The 21,844-nt window shown below is 34.8% G+C and overlaps 1 protein-coding gene across 2 annotated transcripts; it reads right to left on the bottom strand.

The window, feature by feature from the left end:
* Positions 1 to 3,310: 3,310 nt before the first annotated feature.
* Positions 3,311 to 21,765, bottom strand: LOC111057387 (translation initiation factor IF-3, chloroplastic). 2 transcript variants are annotated; one of them, XM_039423576.1, is made up of 2 exons: positions 21,043 to 21,765; positions 3,311 to 3,669 (listed from the first exon to the last, which is right to left on the bottom strand). In XM_039423576.1, the coding sequence occupies exons 1-2, from the start codon at positions 21,616 to 21,618 to the stop codon at positions 3,526 to 3,528; spliced, it is 720 nt and encodes a 239-aa protein (XP_039279510.1). In that variant the 5' UTR covers positions 21,619 to 21,765; the 3' UTR covers positions 3,311 to 3,525. The 2 variants fall into 2 exon arrangements, with proteins under 2 accessions (XP_039279510.1, XP_039279511.1); XM_039423577.1 differs by lacking the exon at positions 21,043 to 21,765 and adding an exon at positions 19,086 to 19,208.
* Between the last annotated feature and the right edge of the window lie 79 nt (positions 21,766 to 21,844).

Here is a 21,844-nt window from a genome sequence, read left to right as displayed (position 1 = left end):
CTTCTCACCTGAATCTATTATATCTATTAGTCTTTCAACAAGGGATACTATTGCAGTCTTAGTAGATTTCCCTTTCTGGAACCCATGCTGTTCATCACATATGAAATAATTTCTTCCAGGTGCATCAATAGCCTATTTAAAACTACTCTTTCAAAAATTTTACTTATTACATTTAGAATACTAATGGGTCTATAATTTTCAACTCTTTCAGAATCACCGCTCTTGAAAACTGGCAAAATTTTTCCTTGTTTCAGATCATCAGGGAAAATACCCAGCTCTAGTGAAGTATTAAGGAGATGCAATAAAGGGTCCAGTAATTCATTTTCACATTCTTTTAAAATTTTGCTTGAGACCCCATCCAATCCTACTGTTTTTTTGTTATTCAAATTTTTTATTATTCTTGACAACTCATCTCTTGATAATGGATGAAATTTAAATACCTTTTCAATTGGCTCAGCATTTAATGTAGTTGTATTATAAGTATTAGTGTTCAGTGACTTTTGGAGATTATATGCACCTGTTGATAATACTTATTGAAAAAGTTACAAATGTCTATACTATCATCCATATAATTTCCATGTTCATCGATTATCCTAGGGACATTAGTAACTGTATCCTTTTGAGCTGCTCTCCTATTTCTATTAATTACCTCCCAAACAGCAGAGTTAAATTGGTACTAGTTGTTAATATTTCAGCTGTTTTCTTACGCTTAGCTTTCCTCACTTCTTTTGCATAGTTTTTCTTTAGACATTTGTATTTGACCTCACTCGGAACATCCCTCACTAATTTAAATTCCTCATAAGCTTCCCTAACAATATTTCTTTGAGTAAGGATATCTTCAGTTATCCATTCATCTACTTTGTTTAATTTACTTTTTACTTTGACTTTTTTTATCGGACAGCATACACTAATGTGAAATCTTAGAGTATCAATGAATTGCTTATATTTGTAATTTAGGTTACAACTGTTATAAACACTACTCCAATTTTCTTGAAGCAGTTCCTGCTTCAAACAATTTATATTTCCTAGCTCATATTGCTGAATTTCTTTCACAAAAGTTTTTTTTCTGCTTGGATTCTGGCCCTGCAACTTAACATCTAAAATTTGATAGTTATGATCTGATAGATCTGAGCTACCTAACCTGACATTACAACCTTCTATATTTGTGAGGATATTATCAATAATTGTCTGTGAAGTTCGAGTTACTCTTGTATATTCGTGGACCTTAATTTCTAAATTATTCATATTAATAATATCTCTAATATCCTCTGTCATTTTATCATGCCTGGCAAAATCGGTATTGAAATCTCCTACTACTATAACATTTGTGAAACGAGCGGTTGTAATTTCCAAAAGTGTATGGAGCAGCTCACAAAATTTTTGCCAGTCTCCATTTGGTGACCTATAGATACCTAACACTACTACCTCAAATCGATCATCAATTTTCAACCTTAGTCCCGTCACCTCTAAATCCATCTCAACAGAAAATCTCTTAATAAAATCCAGTTCATAAGTTTGGGTATGTTTAGCATTGCTAGTGAATATACATACACCACCACTTCTATGAGCTATTCTACAAAATTCTGATCTCAGTGAATAGCCTGGAATCCTAACTTGATTTATTTCCTTTATTTTTAAGCCATGCTCTGTGAAAATAACAATGTCAGGATCCTCCTGTTTAAGAAATACTTCTAATCTGTCAATTTTGTTGCAAAGATACTGAATATTTTGATGATAAATACTAAAAACCTTACCATCTTGTGCTACTCTATCTCTAGCATTTGTAGCTATTTCCCTTTCCCTGTTTTGAGCCAATTTACTAAAAAATCGTTATTTGTTTTTTTGACTGTTTTTAAACCAGAGGATTGCAAACGGCTTTCAATCAGCTCTGCCAATCTATTACAAAAGATTACTTTGCCAGATCGATTTAGATGCAACCCATGATTAGTGAAGTTATGTCTTTTCAGCCTTTCATTTAGAAAACAAATCCCCAGTTGTTTAGAATTCTTATTTTTTAGGCTGTTGATTGTATTATGGATTGATTTGTTTGTCGAATTGATTGCTTCATTTAATTCTGGCCTATCAAACCTATTAGGAATAGTACTTATTATTAAGTTTGTTTTTTTGCTGAGTGGCACAATTTCCTTGATTTTTTCTGTTACTTGAGGAAGATGATTCAAGTTAGGTTCATTTATATTATTTGAGCCACCCAGTACAATTAGATAGTCATTTTCATCAAAGTCTTTAGTTTGTTCCCTAGCTGACTCTACAACTGCATTAATTGATGCACTTGGCTTGAAAAAACATTGGACATCAAATTTATTTTTTAATCTTTTATCAAGGAGATCACTGCAATCACGTCCATGACTGGACGTCAGTAGCAGAACTCTCCCTTTCCTATTTTTATTTCCCTCAGCTATATTTTTGGTTGCTGTCTTCAAAACCTCACTGTACGTTTTATTTCGACCATTTTCCGAGCATTTCCCATCATTTAGGTTAGATTCTATTTTTTTGTATTTGGACGGAGGTTCTATCATACATTTAGTATTATCAAATTTAGATTTTAGTTTCTTTATTTCCTCTGACATTAGACTACATTGATTTTTTAGATTTAGTATTTCTTTTTTATGGTCTTCATCTTGTAATTTTATAATCAGTTCCAAAGATTTAATTTCTTCTACCATCCCTAACCTTTCTTCCTCAGACGTTTTTAAGTTACTTCTAATTGGTTTTTAAATTAGTGTGGCTACTTTGTAGTTGAGCAACTTTTTCGGCTAAAGTAGTTTGAAGAACTGGGGTTTTTGGTTTTGGCGTTTTTGAATTTTGGTTTTGGGAACGCGTAAGTACTCCACTATGTTTACATTTCTATTATTAACCTTCGGTGTTTTACTTGAGCTCATCTTCCTATCTAAGAAATTATATTACTTGCAATAATAATAATTGATTTATAAATGATAGGATTTTAATTGGTTATAATTTTAGTCAAGTAAACTATCTATGTTTATTTTTAAATCTCGAAAACCTAACCTCAAACTAACCTCTAAACGGTGTTTGGCTTTTTAAAATAGAATTAAGAATTAAAATCTAAAACAAAATGATAAAACGTGATCAAGAAACAATTAATAATGAAATAAACACAAAATTTGTACTTATCCGTGACTATTTATAACACAAAATCTTCCAAAACCCAGGAGCGAAATTATGTAGTACTTTCATTCACAACCTCTCAAGGTCATTAGTACTACTAGACCTTGGACAAAAAACTGTATCCTTATTCATAGATGCATCTACTGTACTAAAAGCGAAATAATTTCAATAAAGTCAATAGTTTTTATTTCCATGTAATTATTTTCTTCTTTCTATTTCACCGTATGATTATTGAAAAAATGCATGGAATTGAAGATTTAGTTTACTAAATTATTAAAATTCACCTACTTGATAAATTTGCAGTTCAAATGGATAGTTCGTCTAATGTACAAACAGCCTTTGTAGATAAAGCAATTGAAAGTTTCACTCTTCCACAAATCATGAAGATTTATCATTCTCAACTCTAACTTCAGATTGCTTCATTGGTAAAATGTGAAATTTTAATGCATTGTTACTAAGTCGCTTCTGAACTATTCTACCACTGCCCTCAATTGTGTCTGCTATACGCTTGAAAACGTCCTCCTGCAACAATAAAGAATCTTTCAGAAAATTTAAAATTATTAATAAAATGTTAATATATGAGACGGTTTCATCCAACAACTATTTCAACTCAGTGTTGCTACACCCGGGGGCTGTAGGCCTACAACCCAAAGTACTACTTTCTGATCTCTCAGATCAGGCGCGTGTAACGGAGGGTTGATGGACTGTATTTATGAACGTTGATTAGTCAAAGCTAATTGGTCACTTAGCAACTAAGTTCTGCAATTGTTTATACATATCTATAATTGAACGAGCGTTAACGAGTTCCCACTTTTAACTCACACAAGGCCGAAGTCGTTGTTCGTCTGTTTGTATGTTCTACAATAACTTTTAAACAATTTGATCAATCAATTAAAAATTTTGAACACATATTCTTCGAACCTTTTTACAGGTCAAGTTCGTTGAACAACAAAATCGACTGACTCCTTCATCCTTTTTAATGATATAGAATTAAAATTGAAAGTGCATAAGACACTATTTTTTGTGATTTATCATCTAGTCAGCTGGAATAAATTGCATGCTATTTCTTTAATTTTTCCGTTCATTTAAAAAAGCTGATGCTATTTGGGAGTTATCACACAGACTGTCCTTTATGCGCCGACACATGATTTCAGCTGAATAAAACAACATATTCAATTTATAAGTTATAAATCAACTCGCTTCCGTTAACGTCTGTCTGTCTGTATGTAACATACGCGTAATTAGGGTAAACGCGCACTAGCACGGCCAAGACCAAGACCAAGACCACGACCAGTACTGGTCTGGAACAGCACGACCACAACCTCGACCAAGACCAAGACCAAAGTTTTACATTTATAAATGTACTGGTCTGGCAATTGGTTGGCCTACTGCTGTGGTCGTGCGTTTGTCGTGTCTTTGTCTGACTAGTGCGCGTTGCTCCATATAATTTCAGGTTGTCCTGGCTGCAAGTTCTTGGTCGTGGTCTTGGACTTGGCCGTGCTAGTGCGCGTTTATCCTTAATAATACTATACTTGTGATAGCAGTTGCTATGACAGTGACAAATTTGCTTTGACAATTTCAAAGTCTTAAATTTGTGAGAAGCTACTATTAGTGTTCACTAACACTTGATTATTCAATTTAGGTACTCATTTATTTCATTTTCGTATCATTTATTAGTATCTTTAAATGTTGAGATCATTAAAACAGTTTGAGATATTGATGTGTGGGTTTCAACATTTTTTTTTTTTTAATTCTGTATCGAAATTATGTATCACATGACCACGTTCCCATTTGATAAAATAAGGTTGGATCAGTGGCGGCTCGTCCTATGTGTTCAATGGTTCATTGAACCCCAGAATTGAATCAACTTCCTATACAATGATGAATTTGCAACTCAAATAATTATATTTTTATTTTATTCTCATTAAATTACATCACAACATTTTTCATCTACGTAAACTTAACGTTGATGTTTTGCTGCCGGTACCTGAGGTCCTGGAGTGGCTTGCTTGATACAGCACCGAATGGGATGACGAGACGCGTGGAGGTGGAAAGCAGTGTTCATTCCCCGATGTGAACCCAAAAACAGGGCTGGGTGAGGTAGTGGAACGGAGGAGGGGAATCGGTTTGCTAGAACGGATTTGGTTCACAATCCTGTCTGAACCAATTTTGCACGAGTTCATCCGAGAGTAGCCGAACCTAGCCGAGGCAAGTGAAGCATTCGGTAAACCTCGGAATGAATCGTGAATATTCGTGATACGGATTCAGAAGCAGTGCCATCTTGAACATAACCAATAAATTCAAATTTGGTGGCAGTAAACAGTAAAAAAGCGGTAAACAAGAAGTAGAAAGCGTGACAGTTTTGAGGTTATACGATATGATTTCCGGTATATATATTATACTGTATATAGTTGTGATAGATTTCACTGCATTTTTCGTTGTATAAATTGTTTTTGCGTTAGAAGAATATAGTAATTTCTAGTGTGTTCACACGTGTATTCGTGAGTATTTCGAGTGTGTCCATTTTCTTTTAGTGAGAGTGTGAATATAATTTATTGTGTTACCGTAACAGCATTTTGATGAAGAAATATGAATAAGGTTCAGTATTTGTTAAATACAAACAATATTGATATTGAGGGTAGGTGTAAAATAAAACATAATGGTAACCAACTCCCGAAGTAAAAATCAAACAAGAAAAATATGAACAGGACAAAAAATTTATATTTGTAGAAAATATGCTCAATCTTTGGGGTGTAATTTCTTAAAATTATTATTGATCACCTTTACACTTGATTATGCTCAATACTCTATATCCTCTAGACCTTTCTCTCCAATAGATCATGAGGTTGAACCCCCAAGCTAGAAGATCACGAGCCGCTACTGGGTTGGATTCATATGACTGATCCAAGATGGCGGACAAAAGTTTTGAAGCGACAGAAAGTAGTTTTTCTCAATTGGAATAGGATCCCCATGAAACCTACTGTCATATCATATTTGTAAAATGAATATTTAGCTGTTTCCATAATAATTCTCTCCAACTCTGTATAATTATTATAATAATTTTATATGTATAATAATTATAAGTTGCTGATTTCAGAGATAAATACAACAGTTCATGAGCGAGTTCTTCAACCCAGGGGGTCACTAGTATAATAAAGAAGAGAATTGGCTTATACATGTACGGTATAGAAAATACACGAATGAAGAATCGTTACGTCTAAACTACTGAACTGATCAGTTAATAGTTAATCAGTTAACTTGAAATTTTGCATATTAGTCCAGGCAATGAATGCTCATAAGAGGGTATAGAGGAAAAAATTTTGAAGACAATTCTTGACTCCGCAGTTCTGTTTAGGGTAGTAAGGAGGTAAACATATCAAAAGTCCTCACCACTACCACTTGAGCTAAGGGGGTAGGGGGGGTAGTTCAAAGGTAAGTTACCATTTTTTGGTTTCTCGCATATAACTTGAAAACTATGGTATCTTACGGACATAACTGTTATAACAAAAAACTAAAGCTTACATAATTTCCTACAATATTCATCAGACAACTTTTTCTATATCTTCTCTAGTTTTCGAGATATCAGCTATTGAAGGTGTGACATTTTTGAAAAAAACACGTTTGCCTGCAACTTTTTTCTATTTTTTCAATAATAATTATTCTTTTTAAATCGGTGGGAAAAATCCATGCTAATAATGAGCTTATAGAACATTGAATTCTCTTCAATGTTATTTATAATTTCACACTTTTAAGCATTTCCCTACAACTGATGCAGCAGCTTTAGTGTTGAGTGTGAAATCTCCAGTTTTGCAACAATAGACTAATTGACAAAGGAATTTGGAGGGAATATTTTGAACACAATTTATGACTTTGCAGCTTTTTCAAGACTCGTTAGGAGGAGAACATATCAAAAGTCCCCATTCCTAAATCGTGTGCTAAGCGGATGAGGGTGGTTTAAAACGCTCATATCTTGAGAACAATGCGTTCAATCGACATAACTAACTATTCAAAAATTAAGCTTGATAAATTCTCTACACTTCTTGTTTAGTGCATTCTTTTAGAGCATTAAATTATCTTTAAAATGATGTATTGTTTCACTATCCCAAGTTTTCGTTTCATTGTTATAGCAGCTTCAATGTAGAGGGTGAAATTTTAAATATTGCAACAAAAGTGTCAACTCAGCGGTTCCACACCTTCATCAGAGGGGATAAAGATGCGCACTTTTGCTATGTTTACCTACTAACTAGTCCAAATTAAGCTGCAAAGTTAAAAATTGTGTCACAGACATACACTTCAAATTTCATTGACAAATGATCAATTGTTGAAGAATTGAATATTTCACCCCCTACATTAAAGTTGCTATAATAATGAAACGAAAACTTGGAATAGTGAAACAAAACATCATTTCAAAGAGAATATTTAATGTTCTACAAACCTACGATGAGTATTTATTTTTACGATGCAAGAAAAATTACAGTAGAAAGCCAGATTCAATCAATTTTTTGTCTTATATTAAACTTCATCTTAGCGACTTGAATCTTAACAACCTCAAAATAGTATTTAAAGCTGCGTTTACTCCAAAGTTGCAAAAAACGTTTTTTCCGTCCTTAAAAACTCTATTAGATTGAACTTAGCTTGGAGAACACATTATGTGTTTCTGCCAAGTTGACAACATTTTGTTTTCGCAAAAACGTTGTTATTTTTTTAACAAATTGATGTTCTCAAATGTAGAGCAACAATAGTTGTCAATTTTGAGAGAGCATAGTGGCGTGTGGACTTGCGTAGAGGGAGGAACCGGGGTGTATTTTGTTGGGAACTTCCACAGTGTTTCCCCACACTGAGTGGGAAACAAAAAATTTGTTGAAAACAATGATTTCCACAAGTTGACGACGAAATATTGATTTTTATTGAATTGGCAACAGATTGCTGCAGTTTGTTGAAAACTTACTAGACAATTTCGGTATTAACTCGAAGATACAGATCGCTCTTTATAGAACAGACAACATGACGGCAGTTTTTCCTAGCAGTTGCATCACAATTGTGGAAATTATTGTTTCAAACGCATTCATCGAACCAGTGTGACAAATTCATAACATGCATTATCATCAGTTACTTTTTTTGCTTTCAGTTTAAGTCCAGTTCAGTATGGTTGAACACACGATTGTGACTCAAAAGTTGAAGAATTCGATTAACCAACATAGAGACGTACCGTAAGAGAAAAATCATTTACAATGTCATTCCTGACTATTTTAAGAATAATATTTTTATTCTCTAAAACTCTAAATGAAACATTCAAAGAGTGAATGATCAAAAAAGAGAGTTTGTATGTCGAAAATAATATTTTTATATTGACTGGAGTATTTTTTAAAAGTGTGCTTTCTGTTTAATGCTGAATAACAAAAGAAGCATACCGAACAATATATCATCATATTATATTATTTATTTATTTATTCTTATGGCTTTTATCGGCAGAGAGATCCTTTTGAATGTTCTGGCTTGCCATATGTAATTTCCTATCAACACTCATTTCCTATCAATATAGCTATATTATAATTATGGAAGACCCAATGAAGATGCTTGGTTTTTCTACACACATAAAACTCTGATGAGCTAGCTACATTGGTGTCCAAGAGACTGTACCAAATTGTTACTTTTGCTGAAACTGAGGGGAGACATGGGACATGTGACGAAGGCTTATCTGGTCATAATGTATAACTTTCTTCTCAACAGTAATATTTTTTATGGTATACTCATGTGGGACCATTCAACTAGGGCTGAGATTATACTAGAGCTGCTAAAACGAGCTGATCGTATTATTACTGCAAGCGAAAGTAATCTAAGTTTACACTATATGCCTCTTTTTGTTTGAACTGTGTGGGCAGTTGAATGGATATGCATCCACTGTTGAGAATTTGCTTTGCAGGGGTCGCACAACAATTTCAAACATAACTGGGCTCTCAATCCAGGAACACATCGTCTTAAACAAGGTAAGCTTAGCCTGCTACGGTCATATCTGAGCGTAAATACATTCTGCCGTCGTTTATGGGAAAATGCCTCTTCTGTTAGGCGGAATTTTGACAGTTGTCAGTCACTTTATCATTTTCTGTCTGATGTAAATCAATAAGAACAACAAGATAATACTGATAGTAGAATCTGTACTAACAAGCATGTGTAGGCCTACAAATGAAATATGCATCACTCCAATACTAGTCATCGAAGCTACTTGCGATTCACAGTGTACGCCTCTAGTGATTACAGGAGTTCAGTACTACACACACTACTGAAACAATCTGCTGGCATGGGTGAAGCAGTTGGATTTTAGTAATTTGATAAATAGAATTGCGTCCTTAGAGATCAAATTCTTCAAGGGTAGGGCTTACTGACGTGTTTAGGAGTTTCTGGATGATGTTTTTGTATTTTATTAGAAATTTATTTTTGATTGTGATTTTTTGAATTTTGATTTCTTTTAGGAATATTGTGTTGAATCGAATAAAATTATTGATTAATGACTGACATAGAACTAACTGAAGCTGAGATATTAGCTAGAAATATTATTTTGTCGTTAATTTTATGGTTTTGACACCTTGGTTAGATGTTAGACATTGCTGATACCAAAAAATCCAACTTGGAAAGAATCATAAGTCAAGCCACAAACGCCGCAAGGCAGTCTGGAATATTATAAATAAATATAAAAATAAACAATCTGCTCTACCTAGAAATGCAAGTCCAGATGATTTAAAAACTGTTTGGTTCACTCTGTTATACAGATTGTTGTAGCTTTTACAGGAACTACAGAATGTGCGGTGGACAGAGTACCTTTAAAGAACTGTATATTTGACAGATGGAAAAGAGTGACACCTATGGACTTGGTAGAAATTGTAAATGGCTACAAGAGCTCAAAGAGTCCTGATGTCTATGGCATTTCTATTTTTCTCATGAAGACAGTCATCTCTTCAATAGCTGTACCACTTAGCAGACTAATTAACAGCTGTTTGGAAAAAGGTGTTTTTCCTGATCTACTGAAAATTTCAAGAACGGTGCCAATCTTCAAAAAGGGTGATATGGAAGAGTTGTCAAACTATCGATCTATATCTCTGATTCCTGTTTTTGCAAAGATTATTGAGTCTGTGATGCTCATACAACTTCCAGCCTATTTTGAGGAGAATTCACTCTTTACGGAGGACCAGTTTGGGTTTTGCTGTGAGAGATCGACAACTGATGCTGATCAACGCCTGGTGGAATCTATACTTAAGGCAATGGAGAAGGAGCACTCAACTGCCATGACCTTCTGTGACCTCACCAAGGCTTTCGATTGCGTATCTCATGAGATTTTGCTGGGGGAGCTCATGAGATATGGTGTTGGAGGAGTGGCCATGATAACGATGGAGGAGTACCTTTTACGGCGTAGGCAGGTTGTAACAGTTAACGGTGCCAAATCACAGGAGCTCCAGGACAAGTATGGAGTGCCGCAGGGATCAATTCTTGGCCCTCTACTGTTCCTCATTTTCATAAATGGACTTAGTATGGATGGAAAAGCCCTGCTGTTTGCTAACGATACAACAACTCTCATTGCACAGGAAGAGGATCCACAATTGGCTGTACTGAGGTTTGCTGAACTGTTGGAGGAGGCGAGCGCATGGCTTAGGGCAAACAGACTGTATATGAATGGAGAGAAGACGCAGAATGTTCTGTGCACACTGAGGCTCAGTCTGCCTCCTTTTGGTGGGCCTGAGGTTAAGCTCCTTGGATTCATGGTAGACTCATCACTGATATGGTACCAGCACATTGGGTTTTGTTTCGGCCACCGAGTTGGGCGCAATAACAAATTACTTAGTAGCTTCTAAATGGTTGAGCCAGGCTGGACTGAGTGAACACAAGTTGAGGCAAATACACTTTTATTAATAATCGGAGGACCAGACCAACAATTGGTTGATCAAATTAAGTATTCAAACACATAAATCAAGTTCAATATACAACAAGGCGGTGTTAAACAGGCATGTAAAACAGATAGTCTTTCATTCAAAGGCGGGAATCACTACTCTTGGGAAGCGAGCACAACTAACTTGCTTGGTTCTATACTGTCTTTATGAATAATTATACACAACAATAATAAGTCTCAGGTTCATATTGAAGCGGTATCACGGGAATAAAACACTTGGATCAGATTAATCTTGAAGAAAATCAACACAAATCTAACTTGGAGCTGGAAACGACACGATACGTTGCAGGAAGGCGGGATCGACACTTTGTACAGCAAACTGAGTGAACGATGAACGAGAACGACTCCTCCAAAGAACGGTTCCTTGGTGAACAACAGTTCAAAACAGCTCTGCAGGATCTAGCGGCAGCGGTCGTAGCGGTTACTTACCGCAACTGGTTGGCGGTAACAAGGTTGATAGAATTGGCTAACTCGGAATTCGCTGACTCAATGTTAAACTGTCGTATGAATCAAAACTGCTCTGATCATATGGTATAAATTCAGAAAGGATAGAACCTCAACTGCAGGTGAAATAATTTGGCGATGTCTGGTCAAAACATGTAAGGTTTCTATACGTTCTGACTCAATGCTGAATCTAACAACCGGCCCAAACCTGAAACACAATCACCAATCTAGTTCACTAGATTCTTCTAATGGTGGAGGGCTTCACGACTCTTCACCTCCTGACAATACTTCTGTTTCTTTGAATTTAGAGAATATCTCTCTACCTGACAAGTCTTCCAACATGGAGGATTCTGATATCTTACTGACCGCTTCAAGCGTATTCAATGTAAGCACATCTGGTACCCCAATAGGTTCGAGTTCTCCCGTCCATCACAACCCAGCTGAACCTCATGATAATAAGAATGAAATGATAGACTCTCTAAGAAAAGAAATATCCGATATAATGACAAAATGACTACAATGAAACAGCAATGGAATGATGCGGTAAATCATTCCATTGATGTTGACAAGAAATTAATGGAACACATTACTGTTATGGATCAGATGAAAGTGAGTATGGAGTTTCTGGAGGCGGAAAATACTGTTCTAAGAATCGAGAATAAATCTTTGAACGTGGAGCTTAAAGACCTGAAAAGCTATTATCACCGTAAAAACTATACAAAGCATTCAGAAATTAATGACAGAATTATGGAGTCACAAACTGGAAATTGTGGTGTTATGAATGGTGGTGAAAATGCTGTGATGGGCAAAGTAGTTCATAGAGTTAGAAAATCAAAAAGGAAAACTAAAAATAAGAGAGTATTAATATTGTCAGATAGTCATGGAAGAGATATTGGTTGAGATCTTAATGAGAAAGTAAGGCATAATGGATATGAGGTGACTGTACTCTCAAAACCGGGATGTTCATTCAATACCTTAACTTATGACATCGATGATTTAACGAGAGATTTTAACATGAATGATAAGCTTATCATTTTGGCTGGTACTAACGATGTGACAGATAAATCATTACAAATTACAGACTTGAAATTGGAAAAAGTATTCAATACTGCTAGTCACACTAACGTCACTATCTCCAATATACCGTATAGATATGATAGACCCCTCATGAACGTCAATATCAGAAAAATGAATTCATGGCTACATGAACAAATCAAATTCAAATTCAAATTCAAATTTTATTCAATCCAATTCACAATATTTACAAATCATGAGAAAAAAAATAATACAGCTTAACAATATTAGAGTAATAAGTTAATAATTTATAAAGTACATAAAAGTCTAATTTATTAAACAATAACATCAGACAAGAATTCGAACATGCTAAACCAGGACTAATTTGTGAATTTGGATAGAAAAATACTGCTTGCTGAGAGTACAAAACTCTACGTCTGCGAGCAGGAATGAATATCTGATAATTTATGAATTTATAGAGAAGTAGAAAAATATAAAAAGAAGAAAGAAAGAAAAATCAGCAACCAATCACTCACACATTCACACTAACCATGCTCACTTCCAATTCCAGCTCATTTAGCCAATGCATAGCCACCATTATCAGAGTATTTTAACTAAGAAACCACATTGAATAAGGTCTCTAGATAATCAGGCATAAGACCTCTAAGCCATCCAAGAACTTTTGTTTTAAAAACAAGTCGATTTTGTGTTCTCTTAATTTCAAGAGGAATATTGTTGAAAAACTTAGGGCCGAGAAATACAAACGATTTCTGGAAACAAGTGGTATACGATTTAGGAAGTCTTAGTAAATCAGATGTCACTCTCCTAGTTTGATAACTAGGAACATCCCTGAACAACGCATGACCACAGTTTCCAGACATAGCATAAAACATATACAATACCTTGAAAACAAAGATATATCTGAGAGGCAAGAATCTGAGACTCTGAAAGATAGGAAAAGAATGTTCATATCTACCCTCCTTCTTGATGGCACGAACTATGGATTTTTGTTTAGTTATTAAGGGCTTCAAGTAACTAATGTAAGTGGAGCCCCAACAATTTATACCGTAGCTGATTTTTGAATCGACAAGTGCAAAATATAGCTGCCTCAGGACACTCAGGGAGAAATTTATTCAAAAAGTAGAACTTCCTCAGTATTAACAGCAGATGGCTTTTTATATTAGTAATATGATGAGACCAAGTGAGCTTTTCGTCAACAATCACACCCAAATATTTCAATGAGTCAGTTTGACCAACCACTTCACAGTCACAGTCATCACTCGCACAGCTACCATGAAACTTCAGTGCAGAAGGCAATGTCCATGATGTTGATAGTGTAAACAGCATGTATTTTGTCTTTGAAAGATTGAGCTGAATCTTATTGTGTCTAAACCAGAGCAACAGCTTGTTCAAATCATCCTGCATTAATCTTACCAAATTGGGGCCATCCAGATCACAATATGCCAATGCAGTGTCATCTGCAAAAGATACAGGCATACCAGAGAACCTGAACGAATAGAGATCATTAATAAAAATGAGGAACAAGATTGGCCCAAGGACTGATCCCTGTGGTACACCACAGTCCACTACCTGAACCTCACTCTTCACACCTCCAATGGCTACATATTGTTGTCTGTCATTCAAATAGGACAAGAACCAGTCATGAGCCACGCCCCTGATGCCAGCATTATACAATTTATTTAACAAGATCGAATGGTTCACTGTGTCAAATGCCTTTTTTATATCTAGAAACAGTCCTGCGACACAGCGTGCTGGCCTGAAGTTAAGACCAGAGAAAACAACTGCCATAAACCTTTCAAGTGCCATTTCTGTATTCATACATTCACGAAAGCCAAATTGGTTACTATAGAAAAAATTACATGAATCAAGAAATTCTAGAAGTCTCCTTTTCATTATCTTCTCCAACAACTTTGAAAATACTGACAGCAGGGATATAGGTCTATAATTGTTCAACTTCAATCGAGAACCCGACTTGAAAACTTGCACCACTCTTGCTAGCTTCATCCCAGAAGGAAACACCTCTGTAGAGAGACTACAATTGAAAATATCAACTAGAATTGGTACTATGGCCAGCGCAACATTCTTCAATAATCCAGAAGATATACAGTCATCCCCACAAGATTTACCATTTTCTAATCCTCTAATGTAAACTAAGAGCTCATCATAGGTAACAGCTTCAAGGAATATAGACTTCTGCTGATTAGTTTCCTTGAAGATATTGTGATAGTCCATGTTATCAGCTCCACACTTAGAATTAGCAGCGACATCTCTGCCAATGTTAACAAAATACTCATTAAAAAGATTCGACAATCTTTTTGCATCACTAACAATTTCATCCCTGTGTTCTATTTTTAATTCTTTTAGGGGTTTACATTTTTTCGGATTTCCACACAGCTTATTCAAAACTTGCCATTTTTGCCATGGAGGCATTTGATTTAATGAAGAATAATACTTTATTTTTTCAATTTTAATCCAATTTTTTATTTTTCTAGAGAAGTTTTGAAGTTATTTTTTAATCTCAAGTTATCAGGGTTTCTTTCCATTATTTTAAAAAATCTATCACGCGAGTGGATTGCTGCACACAGACCATCAGTTATCCATGGTTTGAGTTTCTTCAAATTCATTGATTTTATTTTGCATTCGACTCTCACCTTTGAACAATCAATATAATTTTTAAATACCTCAATAAATTTATCAAATTTATAGTTAACATTATTACTTGAGAAAACATCACCCCAATCATGAGACAGGAGGAAATTATTCAGTTTGTCTAAATCGATTTTGTATTTTTCTTTACAAGAATTCCTTCTACTATTATCTAGGTTAGCGCGAATTGTCAATGTTATAGCTCTATGATCACCAATTAAATCCTCAATAACTGCACATTTTTCAAAATGTGAAAAATTTTGTGATCTCATAAATACGTGATCAATGCAGGTTGATGTTGTCTCTGTTACTCTAGTAGGTATGTCTATAATCGATTCAAAACCGTAGTAGCTGAGAACTTCTAAGTAATCATCAACTTTATTATCACCAGTCGCCAAAATGTTGATATTAATATCTCCTATTATGACAGTATCACCAATCCAATGGAAGGGATAATGTGACACCTCTAGATTTGACTGACTTTACAAGACATGGGCTTCATTTGAACAGACACGGCGGAAAACAGAAACTCATCAAGCTCTTCAAGCATGGCATTATCGGGAGTCCGAATAATTCCAAGAATAATAACATTGCAGTTGATGAATGCTTAGTGAAGGAGAGTCCCATACCTACAATTAATGGTGGAAATTTTTTAGAGGTTTCGAAGTCTTCCACGTAAATTGCCAGGGTTTGCTGAATGCCAAACTGGATATAGAAATTCTTTTACACGAAAAACCAACTATTGACGTACTGTGTCTAAAAGAGCATTGGCTAAGTGAGAATGAGTTGAGCCTTCTTTCCCTTTCCAATTTTACGCTGAAATCCCAATTTAATAGGAAAGTTAAAATTCGAGGAGGGTCTTGTATATTCGTACGTGACGAATCTATTAATAGTTGTAGACCTTGAACTGATTTAATCTCCTCATCGGTCGAGAGTGTGTTTGAAATCTCTTCAGTGGAATTGAAACTTGAATCAATTGCACAAAAAGTAATAGTATTATGTGTTTACAGAGCTTCAAACACTGACTTTGATGTTTTCATTGAATTGCTTCGGTCCGTTCTATCTAGAGTTTCTAAAGAGAAATGTAAATTAGTGTGTCTGTGCGGTGATTTTAATCTGGACTTTTGTAAGGAGGACATAGACAAGAGTGTTTTCAAAAACCTACTTTCATCATTCAATTTGAATAAGATAACTAATGGGTCAACAAGAATTACATCGAGTACAGCTACAGAAATCGATTATATTATTACAAATCACCCAGTAACTCTTTGCAACAGTGAAACAATCCCATGTTCCTTCTCAGATCATGATGGCAGTAGTGTCTCCTTCCAGATACAAGAAATAAATTCATATTTAGATGCATGTAAAAAGATTATAGGTAGAAAAAGGAGAATTATACGCACTATATTAATCAAAGTAATATAGAAACTCTGAATCAAGGCTTATCAAAAGAGAATTGGCACTCTGTATATAGATGTAGAGATGTTGAAACCATGTTTAACAATTTTATGTTTACATACATCAACCACTGCAACCAATCGGTTCCTGAAAAATCAGTAGGTAATACACGGAAGAATGAGCTTGTGTGGATTACTTCGGGTATCAGGGTCTCCTGTGAAATGATGAAAACCAAGAGCTTAAGAACCCATCCATGAGAGATGAAATGACTTATGTAATTACAACTTCAGACGTGAGAGTCATGAGTTTTTTGGAATATTTTTAAATCTACAGATCTATATACAAAAAGATACTCAAGACAGCTAGGAGAATAGCTGCTAGTAAATTCATTAGAAGTGCCGAAAATCAGTCCAGAGCCGCCTGGAAATGAGTTAGAACTGAATATGCCAATAATAAAAAATCAACATTGGAGACAAGAATAGCTAATGATTCTGGAATCTTGAAAACTGGAAATGAAGCTGCGGCTTTACTGAACAACGTTTTTGTCAGCACACCAGTTAAAATTCAGGGAGCAATTACAGGATTGAGCGACATGAATAGTTTTTTAGAGTTCTTCTTGATTAGGCCTAATGAGCAAAATAACACACATCTCAATCATTTCTATCCGCTAAGTATCAGAGAACTTGAAGAGATAATTAAGAAACTAAAGAACTAAAGATAATATGATTGTTTCAATATCTCAAATAGTTTGATTAAGCAAACAGCAGTACATATCTTGAAGCCTCTTTCTTCCACTTTCAACAGATCAATGCAAGTTGGTTACGTTCCATCCAAGTCGAAATTGTCAAAAATAGTTCCTAAGTATAAGAAAGGCCGACATGAACTTCCAGAGAATCATCGACCAATAGCTAATCCACCAATATTTCTTAAAATTTTTGAATATGTCATACTTCAAAGGTTGAGAAAGTATTTGAGCCAGTTGCGTTTATTGTCTTCTAGACAGTTTGGATTTAGACCAAGTATTTCAACAGGAGACGCTCTCTTCTCATTCATAGATGAAGTTCTCAAATCAGTGGATGGTGGAGCTAAGGCATGTGGGTTGGTGGCAGACCTCTCAAAGGCGTTTGATCATGTCAACGGGGAAATCTTGTCTCGTAAGCTGCAGATGTATGGATTCAGGGGCGCGGTTCTCAGATGGTTTGACTCATACCTAACTGACAGATATCAGCGGGTGGAGATTCAGTCATCTCCATTCCTTTATAATTCTGAATGGAAGAGGACAAGGAGTGGGGTACCTCAAGGCTCGGTTCTTAGGCCATTGCTGTTTCTCTTGTACATCAACGATTTACCTTCATACCTGGAACCTGCGCATTCTGTATTGTATGCTGATGACGTGAGCATTTCATTGAAGTGTAACAGTCAACAAAAATTGGAGTCTGAGTTCAAAAACGTTTAATTGTTAAACTGGATAAATGGTTAACCGCTATTATGCTCAAACTGAATCGCGAAAAAACAAAGCAAATACCTTTCAGAACAGCTAGAGGGACAACTTTGGAAGTGGAAGACGACAGAAATGTAGAATATGTAGCCAATATAAAAGTTCTAGGAGTGGTATCGGATTCAAAACTTTCTTGGGGACATCATTTGGAATATTTAAAGAGTAAGTTGAGCTCTGTAATATTCATACTTAGAAACTTGAAATAATTGTTGGATACAAAAACTTGAACAAAGACGTGTATTTCGCAATGTTTCATTCTCTTCTGACCTACGGTATCATATTTTGGGGGAACTCGAGTCAAGTGATAGACATATTCCGTATGCAGAAGTGGGCGATACGAGTGACTGTTGGAGAATCCATACGTTCAAGCTGCAGACCATACTTTAAAGAGATGAAAATTCTCCCTCTTCCAAGCTTGTACATCCTAGAGACCGGATGTTTCATAGATATGAACAAGAATAAATTCAGAACTGGCGCACATTTCTACAATAATTATACAACAAGGCATAGGGAAGATTTGCGAGATGATTCACACAGGACCACCATGTATGAGAGAGGAGTAAAGTGTGCTGGGATTCGACTGTACAATAAATTACCAGCTAACATAAGAGAAAATACAGGACGTAAATTCAGAGTATTGATGAAGGAGCAGCTTTTGAGCATTTGTGCATACTCAATTGATGAATTTGAAGCACATTACGAGATGAGTTAGGCTGCTCAGTATTACTATGTACATATTTTTATGTAATTTTGCTATCTAAAATAATTGAAATATGACTTGATTTGAATACATATTATCGACATATCCAAATACCCCTACCGTGGGTAGTAAATTGGACAAATAATAATAATAGTAATAAAGTCAGTGAATTCCGAGTTAGGTAATTCTATCAACCCGCACATTGATATAATATGAAGCGACTCTCCAAAGTAACATTTCTGATACGAAAACTGAGAAGCTATGTTCCAAGGAATTACCTGGTTACTGCATACCATGGTCTGTTTCATTGCCATCAACTATGGGATTGCTTATGGGTCATGCAAGTGGATGTCACACAATTCTCCTCCTACAGAAGAAAGTGGTTTCTATAATAACATCACCATACTTGGAGTATTGTTGTCAGCTGTTAAGGAGGCTGGAAATACTCACTATCTTCAGTAAATATGTGCTCAACTCCCTTGTGCTTCACAAAGGCCAACTTCACACACTCCAAGCAAGAGGCCAGATCCATAACAACTATTCAACTAGAGCGCGAGACAACAATGACCTTTCCTACTCTAGATTGGCTAAGCTGCACAATTGCTACCCAATGCACGCATTAAAAATTCACAATAGACTTCCACTACAGGTGCAGGAGGAGAAAGTTTTCAATAAGGTGCTCCGAGAGAAGCTATTTAACCTCTCTCTCTCTCTCTCTCTTTTCTTTGAATGAGGAGATTGTATGTTTTGTCAGTCTCTTTGATCGGCCATCTTGAGATTGGTGTACATATTTGAACTTTTGTGCTTTTATTAATTGACAATGTCTATTAATAAATGTCTGAAAGGGCAGAATAATGCGACTATTGAGGACTGGACAGCTGCTAACTTTCTTTGTCTCAATAAAGATAAGGACCCAGTTGTTAGATTTTGACTTTGGTTGTAAGACAGATATTAGTTATGTCAAATTTCTTGGCATCACATTGCAGAGTAATGTAAAATGGGAAAATCATATTTTTTCATTGGGTAAGAAAATATCTAGAGGCATTTTTATGTTATGTAGATTAAGAAATATTGTTAGCATTGATGTGTTGGTAGCTGTACGTTATGCTTACATTCAGTCACACCTGTTGTATGGTATTTCGGCATGGGGGAGAGATACCAATATGAAGAAACTTTTTGTTGTACAAAAAAGGGCCGTAAGGATCATTTGTAAAGTAGATAGTAGAGCACATTGTTGACCTCTGTTTAAATAAACTAAATATTATGACTGTTTATGCTTTGTATGTGTTTGGATGTCTTATGTATACCAGAAAAAATCTATCCATCTTACCCATAAATAGTAATATTCACAATCATTTTACAAGACAAGCAGAAGCACTTAGATTATCACAGTGCAATTACCATTCAACTTTGAAAAGTTTTGTTGAATTTGGAAAGAGGTTATTTAATAAACTGCCTGCTCTTATTAAAGAACGTGATATTGATAGTTTTAACGTTTCTGTTAAAAAGATTCTAATTGACTGATGTCCATATGGTAATGAGGATTTGTGGTGGTCTTTGTATTTTCTTATTCTGTGATATACCTGTTTTAAAAATGTTTCTCATATATATATATATATATATATATAATATATATATATATAATATATATATATATAATATATATATATATAATATATATATATATAGAATTTGCTTATTTTTGTATATATTACGATGTGACTGTGATGACTATTAACGTTTATTGTTATATTTTAGAATTTTTTTATTGAATTGTTGACTTTGTCTTGCATTTTTGTTAAAGTGTTCTGACAATAAATGAATCTTGAATCTATCCGGTACCTATATACACTGGACACAGACAGAAGAAAAATGAATAGAATAGATCCCATAAACTGTCATTATGATCTTATAGCATTGGTTTTGTGTTTAATTTAACGTCACCTTTGCTGTTTGCTCCTAAAAGTTTAGATTAAAGCTTATGGATGAGAAATTATATTTCAAACAATTGTATTAATTGGGAAATTAAAGCTTACTACGCCAAGTTTAGTAAACTTTTATAAACATGGTCACAAGTGATAGCAATAGCCTATTGTTAATCCACTATAAAGAAGTAGATTTATATTCGTATCAAGTTATTTAATATTAAAGAAGAAGATTAATAATCCTACCTTAGATTGATAATATTATTCTATGTGAAGCCTATAATGGACAGTAAAGCCAAAATTAACTTACCCCTTTGTTGTCATCGTTGGAAATGGATATTCTAACTTCATTTTTTTTGTTGAGCCATTTGATTATGTTTTTTGTTTTTGAAACTAAATCATGTTCTTCAATCTTACTGGTTATTGAAAGAAGTTTGACGTCGGTGGAATCTTTCTTATCTTTCTTCGAACTCTTTTCTTCGGCCATAAGTTCAGCAGGTGACATCAATTGATAAGTTGCCCTCTCTGTTTTCGTTTCATAGTCCTTAATTTGCACAAGTTTCAAGTTACGTCTCTTTGACAACTTCATAGCATCCTCGTGAGTCATGACTGATATGTTATCGTTTTCAATTAAAGTTATGTAAACAAGTTTCTCTTTTTTCTTCTTCTTTGGCTTATTATCTGGAACCATTGAACTCGTCTTAGGATCATTCTGATTCTCCTTGTTTAGATAGTTAGAATATGACACAAAACGACGTCCAAATAAGATGCATTTATTTTCAACTTTACAAACATTTCCCGATGAAAATTTTAACAAATGATAACCGATTATTCGAGTGATCTGATTCGAATAGATGATTCTACTAGCAATACACACTAAAGACATATTACACCATTAATACTTGCATCAAAAATACAGAAATAATCAGATAAAGCTTGATTACATTATTGTAGGTTAAGTTGTTTTTGTTGTAGTGGTGTTCTATTTTTAGGCTATGTTTACAGTTCGATTTATTTCGATCCTCGACTTTGTTAATCGACTAAACTATGTCGATGTCAATACATAAGATTAATTTTCTAATGTTTTGTTGGCAGCAGTGTCGTAGAACTGT

This window comes from Nilaparvata lugens, chromosome 3, assembly GCF_014356525.2.
Source record: "Nilaparvata lugens isolate BPH chromosome 3, ASM1435652v1, whole genome shotgun sequence".
In the NCBI taxonomy this organism is placed as follows: domain Eukaryota; kingdom Metazoa; phylum Arthropoda; class Insecta; order Hemiptera; family Delphacidae; genus Nilaparvata; species Nilaparvata lugens.
Note: the sequence above shows the minus strand (reverse complement) of the source record. Positions and strands in the feature narration are given on the sequence as shown.